At 37.5% G+C, this 8,260-nt stretch overlaps 1 protein-coding gene across 1 annotated transcript; it reads right to left on the bottom strand.

The window, feature by feature from the left end:
• Positions 1-6,690: 6,690 nt before the first annotated feature.
• LOC108895724 (epithelial cell adhesion molecule-like) lies at positions 6,691-7,759 on the bottom strand. Its single transcript, XM_018694617.2, has 4 exons — positions 7,674-7,759; positions 7,499-7,565; positions 7,273-7,371; positions 6,691-7,161 (listed from the first exon to the last, which is right to left on the bottom strand). The coding sequence occupies exons 1-4, from the start codon at positions 7,757-7,759 to the stop codon at positions 6,904-6,906; spliced, it is 510 nt and encodes a 169-aa protein (XP_018550133.2). The 3' UTR covers positions 6,691-6,903.
• Positions 7,760-8,260: the final 501 nt, after the last annotated feature.

Here is an 8,260-nt window from a genome sequence, read left to right as displayed (position 1 = left end):
GGCGTTGGTTTCTCGAAACAACGAAGTCCCAAAGAGCGGGACAATCCTCCCAACCCCCACTCACCAACGAAACTAACTGCGTTTGGTATAAAAACGACTTTAAACTCCACCTTTTACAACTCTTGTCGGTAATAAAAGCACTTTGTACGGCTGAACACTGCACTGCAGGTAAGAAAGGTCAGTATTAATTAACTACAGCCAGTAAGAACATAATTAATGTTTCACCTTATTGTTCCTGTTTCGTAATTAAAGCAGTTCGAGTATTAAACAGTACTATTTAAATGAGGTTATCGAAGAGCATGCCAAGCCAAAAACTGCTCTGTAAGACGTTTTCGCCCGATACAGTTGAATAAATCACACTACTTACAGCTTTGAGCTGAGGCTCCCGCCGCAAAAGCAGCGAGGACGAGAGCAATCCAAATTTTCATGATGAAATTCTCAAAAATGAATTCAAGAATAAAGTTTCCTAGTCGTTTTCTGTGCGTCCGTCGACCACAAAGGTCAAAGATGAAGTGAAGAATACCGCGGAGGCTCACAGACCTTCCTTTTTCTTCCCGCAGGTGTATCCTGGTCAAACCTGTTCAGAGAGAAACTCAAGGAGCGCGCGCACACAAAAGTAAGGACTCAAAACAGCGCGCGCACTACCTAAGTTAAGTAACTATGTAGAGATAATTACTGATTACCGTTTACGTGTTCTTGTCGAACTGATACAGAGCAGCTATGAAGTAAATTTATAAGACGGGTAGTCTCATGACGTCGATGAAGAGACGGGGGAGGGGATGGTAGGACAAAAACGCACCTGTTTTCCGGTATGACCATATTTGGATATCTCCCCTCTCTCTCTCTCTCTCTCTCTCGCTCTCTCTCTCATGTTGACATTTTAGTTTTTTAGCTCATCAACAAATCAAAAATGTCCAGAAAAAATGTGTAATATTTTCGGTTAGAAGAAACTAAACAATGAAAAACACACCTCTGTCTTAAAGTAGTTTTATGCATACAGTAGTTTTGTGGTTCACTTCCTACAGACTCTGCCTCTTGGCAGTGATCATAGTGAAACCATGGCTAATTCTATGGGCTACGGTTTATAGTTACCTTTTCCTTAAAAATATTATATGTTCTATTAGTGTAAAATAAAAAGTATTATGGGATTTCAAAGATAGACAGAGATACAGTATACAGATACAGACAATGGACAAACATACTTTATAAACATGCAAAATAGCAAAAGTAGACTGTACAGAAATAGGAAAGCAAAGCAAATGTACTAGTATATATTATACTGTATAGTTTATAATATACAGTATTAATAATAATGATAGTCTTAGTAGTGGCAATAATAACAACACGTCAGATAGTTTACAGTCACTTATATAATGGTATTCATGGATTCCCAGTATATTATATTGTACCATTGTAATATTCTAATATTTTAGTACTATGTGTATTTATACTTGTGTAGGTTTCCCCATAGCTTTTTACACATCATATCTACAATGATGTGGTACTTTCAAACCATTAAGCTGTGTCCAAAGTTGTGTGTTCTTGTTCATATTTTATTACATACAGCTAAAATATCCTAAGATGTGCACAAAATAAGTCTAAATATGTATCTAGTTTATTACAAACTAAGAAAAATTGAGATATGATGACATCATCAACTGTCTGAGCAGGTACATAACAGAAACCAGAGGTTGGGAAAACATTTCTCAGGTGTTGTGAGTCATGCTCGACTCCATGACAAAGCTGAGTCACAGCCTCAGCTCTCATAGAGATTATCTGTCTGAGAAATATTCTCACCAACAGTTTCATTAGCCTCAGTCATTAGTAGATGTCATTCAGTAATCAAGTGGATTGATCAAGTGGATCGATCATATTTCCCAAAATCTCAAACTACTCCTTTAAAGACACTGAAGCCTGTCACAGACATGCCATAAGTCTCCAACACTGTACACTGAGTGGGATAAAAACATCATCACTTATTTGAAATAATTTAACAGAAAGATCTTCATCACTAGACCTCTTTAATTCACAGCATTCTTCATTTGAAGTCAGGTGTAGGAGGTAGAAATCAATGTGATATAAGATAGAGATAATTCAATGTGTGTAAAGTATTTTGTATTTTCAGGCTTTAAGACAAGTTATTAAAACGTTAAGTTCTCTTTATTCAGTGTGGTATTGATTAACAAGCACGGTAAATTATATGAATTATGTATCTTAATTTTTCACAGTACTGTACTTCATCTCATGAATCTGCATTACATATGCAAGTCTCAGTCATATGGTTTAAATTTAGAATTTGGCCACACAATGTAAAAATATGGCTGATGAGATTTTTTTTCATTTTATAAGAATCATTATGTAATTTACCGTCAGTTTATGACGTATGGATGCTAAATGCTGTGCTGTTGGGGTGGGAGGAGTGTTGAGAAGAAATATGGTGGTTTACTGAGACATGTTCATACATGCATTACATTTCTTTATTTCACAAAACTGTCACTCTTAAAGCCAGACATAATTTCCATAAAACAAGGTATAGTGTTTTCCTGTAAATATGGTTTGTGAAACTTAAATGTTAAAAACCACACTCTGAAGGCTACTTTGGCAAACAGGTAGTATTACAAAACCTTTTCTCTGGCTACAGATAGGAAGCTAAGGATAATTACAAGCAGCTCACAAAGGAGTGTGTGTTATTTGCACAGGCACCTCTGAGGGCAGATCTGTCACTTTATGTTACCAGTTACTTCTGAGGGTGTTTGCATCTACATTTGTCTGTAAAGAGGCATACTGATCTTTCATCTGAATTACATTTACTACCAATGTTAGGTGAACATAATAGCAGCATCCTGATCTACCTAAGTAAATAATAATAATACTTTGATCCCCCATGCATATTCCACACAATCAGGCCTCTAAACACTGTGTCAATCTTCTTTTGTTCAAATTGTTGATTTGCACCTTCATGTGCTACATAAGTGCATTGGTCGTCCACCACAAACACTCCATCACCATGGGCCTCATCGAAATAATAAAATTGCTGTGTAACTGAAGAGGATCAATATTATATATTCCAACAATAATCATACCTAAGAACTGTGGAGTCAGATTTTTTTCAATATCAAGCTATTTTTTGTGTAAACAATAGTCAGGCCTACAACACATAGCAAGTTTCTTCCGGCCTTATCTGCTGGACATTCTCAGACAATAAATGAATGGTGTACATTTGACACACCAAAACCCTCACATTCAACAGGATACAACTTAATTACATCATGGAGAGAAAGGCATTATAGATCAAAAGTAACTTATCAGGGGTTTTTGACACTCCACTTGAAGGAGGCAGGATTTGAGGCTTGCACAGTCTTTATCCTTGTGATGATTTGATTCCTGTCTCCAAATGATCTATTCATGGACGCATTGACAGGTTGTGGAAGCGATGTTCCTCGCTTGCCATCCAATTCCTCTGGCCTTATGGCATGCGATCTGTAGCCTAGTGACCCAGTTGACCACACTTCTGACAAACAGTACAGTACTAAAAAGAGAAGCTGCTGCCTGTCCCTCGTCCTAGGCTTTTGCCTCTGCCTCCTCCTCTTTCTCTTCCAGATGGAGCATAATAAGCCAGCTGAACCATCTGGAACCTTTCAGCTGTTGCTTTGGATTCCTTCATTTGTTGATTTCTTTCATCCTGAACAACAGTCTCAGCATAGATGCAGTATTTTTTGATGATGTTCAGTCTGGGACTTTGCCTTGCCACAGAGTATCTGATAAAAATGGCTCTGACCCCTGGAGAAAGTCCTTCTACTGTGGTCTCAATAAAGTCCCACACAGTATCATCAGTGGTATCGACAGGTTGTTCATTGTCCATATCATTCCCACCTCTGTCTGAGCATTCTGTCATTGGGAATTTAAGATTCAAGATTCAATTTAATTATCATCATATAACAAAATTACAAATGTAATCCCTCTATGTCACTCATAAAGACATTAAATTTGAGTTTGAGTTTGCATCTGGAGGAATGTAAACAACAGCAACACACTGGTGAGTTAAAACTTGACATCTGGTAAACATTGTCCATCCACACTGAGCACCAGGCATTATCATTGCAAATAGAGTCTCAATCCCCTCATTCTGCTGGAATCCATTGGTTTGGCAATGGTCTGTCTGTGCAACAGCTTGATCTGTGATATTGCAACAAAGCTAAGTCTGTGCAAAGATGTGGCCACAACTGTCTTCAATCTCCTGTTGCTGAGTGAGTCTGAGTACCACCACATCCATTCCATCTTCTTGGATCAGACATTAGCCAGAAGTAGGCTGGGTAGAGGAATAGTCTTTCGGTCCAAACTGACTTATCCTAGCTCTCTACCCTCTCCTAAATCTGGATCAGTCACACTGCATCACATGGTCTGAAGTTCTACTGCAGGTAATAAAAGTAAAACATGCTTCAGTAATAAAGGTGAAAAAAATAGCAAATAAAAACAAAAATGTAGCAAGATTTGGTACAACAATGTCTTTATTTTGTGATAAAAAATAATTCTTGTAGTTTGTTAGTCTGGCCAGTAAAGTTACTGGGGTGAATCAAGCTCAGCTTTCTGATCTTTGCAACCAACAGGGAACAGTTTTTCAAAAGTAATCCGCTCAGATTTTGGATAACAGATTGGATCAAATCTTGAAAATGGGTTTTTCAAAAGAAAAAACGGATTACGTAATCGGATTAGATCACGTAATCCAATCTTGGTTTTGATCCAGATCAAACCTTTAGTTTGGGGTTTTTAGAACTTTTTAGTAGGATTGGGATCACTTTGATCCAAAAACTCTAGATTATACTGATCCCATCAGAAGGGTGGATTCAGCATGGATTTCAGGCCCAAAATATGATGAAACTTCAAAATTGTATCAAATAATACTATATTTGGATCATGCAGTATGGCCTACAAGATATCCTATTTATTCAAAAGGTTTTAATTTGATTTGTTCATCCATCAGGCTACAGTGATTATGTAGGCTATAACATATTCAGCCTTTCAGTATAGGCCTACAGCAAAGTAGAAAGAGTTTGGCCTCATAAAATAATCCCCCAAACAGCTGTCAATATTGACCACAAATAATATATTTAATTCTGTCATTAATTAATGTGTATTCATCACAATCAAAGATATTTTTGTTTGTTTTTAGATTATTTTTTTACCGATGCATGCAATGATAAAAGAGAATAACAAAGCAATGTCAATGGCATCACTGGTGGCAAAACAAATCCAAATCAGAAATAGTGTCTAACTATTGTGTCCCTTATTGCACATCCTGTTTGCTTCATCAAACAAAGATGATGATTACAAGGCACTTCTGCAAAAAGAGACTGAAAGGGCAGAAGTACAAATTTGTCTGGCAGCGGAACAACTGACTCTCACCAAACTACAGCAAACCAAGGCCGGACTTAAGATCCACCTCCTAAAGGCCAAGCTCAGACAAGCTGGTCTCTCCACATCAGATGAAGATCTGAAATTATTGTTGAGTATTTGACATTAAACCTTTTTATTTAATTCAATACATCTATATTTGAAACTTGTTCTAATCCTCAATGTACAGTGTTTGTGAGTAATGTTTTATTATTTGTTGTAGGTCTCAGATGAGCGGACTGCTGGAAGAGGGTGTTTTTTTTGTGTGTGTGTGTGTTTTTGTTTCAAATAAAAATAAACTTGTACTGACCCCACACTGGCTATTCTGCTTGTTGCTCTTTACATATCTATAGTTCTACATTGTGATTTCCTATCCTGTTAGAGCGCTGGTTATCCAGATTTGGTGATCTTGAAAAGTTTCTGTCCGGATCAGATTGATCCAATCCGATGTTGCTTTGAAAAAACCGTCTCAAAAGTAAAATGGATTATGTGATCATGGATGGCAAAAAAAAAAAAAAAAAAAAGGATTACCAAATCCAGATCAATTTTATCCAGATTAAACCTTTTGAAAAACCGGGGCCCAGGACACAAGGGGAGGCTACACCATATTGGACTGTACTGACCAACCCTGCAGATGGAGTTTGAGTTTCTACCTTCAGGTAAAGGGTACAGAGTCCCAACTCATAGGACTCAAAGACTCTTTTGTTTTCACTAAAATTTGTGGGCTGAATTTGCACAAATGCTGGTACTGAGCAGTTTTTTGTCTTCACATGTAGTGATTTCGTATTGCACTATATTGTTGTGTTCTGACAGCTATGTTGTCTTTTATGTTGTATTTATGATGGAATATTTAACACTTGGCTGCAACCAAATTTTCCCTATAGTGGGATAATACTTGGACATTGGTTCAGAGGAGTCCAGTTGTTCAAAATGCATAGTATGGATTAATATTAGGTTGAGAGAATGATGACAAAACATTTATATCAATGCATAAAGGACTTACAGGAACTCTGGATAACTTCCATTAATTTTGAGATTAATTGAAAAATGAGTTCTCTGGGTAGTGAGTCAGGATAACAGATTTATCTGAGTTACCCTAACTGTTACAATTCATTGTTCCAGTAGGATGGAAGTAGGCTGTGGAAACACAAAATACAGTAAGGAAGATACCATACACTGCAGTTAGGTCAAATCAAGACTTTACTTCCTAATTCAAGAACAGAGGTGGATGACATGTCAGATATCTTTTTGAGATGAATTTTTGAAATTAAAAAGACAATAACATTTTATTGCAGAAAGTGTTCATGGAGTTAAACATTGAATAAACAAAATTAAAGATAATAAAAAAGAAAGACTTTGAGAGACTTTATTCCTACTTTAAAATGAGATAAACATGTTTTAAAAATAAAGAAAATATTATGCATATTGCAAAACTTTATCTGGAGTTAATCAATTGAAATATTGGACCTCTAAACATTTTCTAAAAAAAATGAGTTGACAAGATAATCAGTTTCAGTATGTCTTAAGCTCTTTTGTCTCACTCTTGTTCTTTTCAGTTGCTGACCTGAAGGATTGTGAAGCAGCAGGCAGCAAGTACCAATGTGAGTGAGAGTGTCTGAGGGTCAAAAACACCCCAGAGGCCCTATCTGTGGTGAAAGTGGGGGCCTTCTCATCCACATAGTAGACCAGGATGTTCTCCATCTCCAGCTTCTGGCTGCCCACAGTGGGCTCAAACTTGTCCTGGTTCTTGAACAGGGGCAGCATCTTGACCTACAAGAAAAAAAATGATGAGTAATGACAGGGTAAGTTGCCAGGCCTCTCCTTAAGCCTTCTAGAAAACAGAAATATATATTCAGTATATTATACAAAGCTTCAGCATACATCTTTCTCCATGTAATAGGCCATATTGGTCAGGTCACTCTTGCGTTCTCCCATTGGCTTCTTCACATCCACCACAATGAGACGGGCATCAGGGTCATACTGCAGAAAGACAGACAGGATGTTTTGTTACTCAGTTAGTGGCGTCTTTTTAGGATACTGAATGAAGACTTTGTAGTATTGTGACAAAACTACGTGTTTTTTCCCCCCCAGTTGGACACGCACTCACCTGGACTTCCTCCACCATGTCCTTGTTGAAGTTGTCATAACGCTTGTGAATGGCATCCGCAATGGCACTGTATCAGGGCAAGGTATTACAATTAGGAAATATTGACACTTTAATCTAACTATGTGGTTATACTTTCTTAGTTCTTTCATGAATGAGGAATGTTAGATATACTCACGCCTTCAAATTGGGAGCATTCAGTGGAGTTGTCACTGGTTTGTGAGTCAGCTGGATACGGACCAGCTGGAGAAAAGAAAATGACATCAAGGTAAACATTTCAGTGTTGAACATTTAAATGATTCATCCTAATACCAGCCCTCCACACTGCTGATGAGGATGAAATGACTTACTAGGTCTCCACCAGCTCCTCGCACTTTGTGATTCTTGTCTCATTTTTACTGCTACGCTGATGATACCCAGCTATATGTGGCCATAAAGGCTGATGACTCTCTGACTTGCTGGTCATTGGCCAGTACAAAATAGACAAGCATTTGATCAAGTAACAATAATTTTTTGACAACCATGTGATTTCTCAAAGTAACACAGCCAATAATCTGGGGTGTCACATTTGACCCTGCTCTCTCCTTCAATCAGCATATTAAAGATGTCAGGACACCTTTTTTCACCTACACGTCATAGGTAAGATTCAGTGTTCCCTTTCCATGGCAGATGATGAACTTCTAATTCACACATTTATCTCATCAAGACTTGATTATTGTAACATTCTGTTTTTGGGCTGTAGAGTCTATATTGGCTGACATATGA

The sequence above is a fragment of the Lates calcarifer genome, unplaced genomic scaffold, assembly GCF_001640805.2.
Source record: "Lates calcarifer isolate ASB-BC8 unplaced genomic scaffold, TLL_Latcal_v3 _unitig_4028_quiver_3687, whole genome shotgun sequence".
NCBI lineage: Eukaryota > Metazoa > Chordata > Actinopteri > Centropomidae > Lates > Lates calcarifer.
This window is presented reverse-complemented; position numbering and strand designations above follow the sequence as displayed.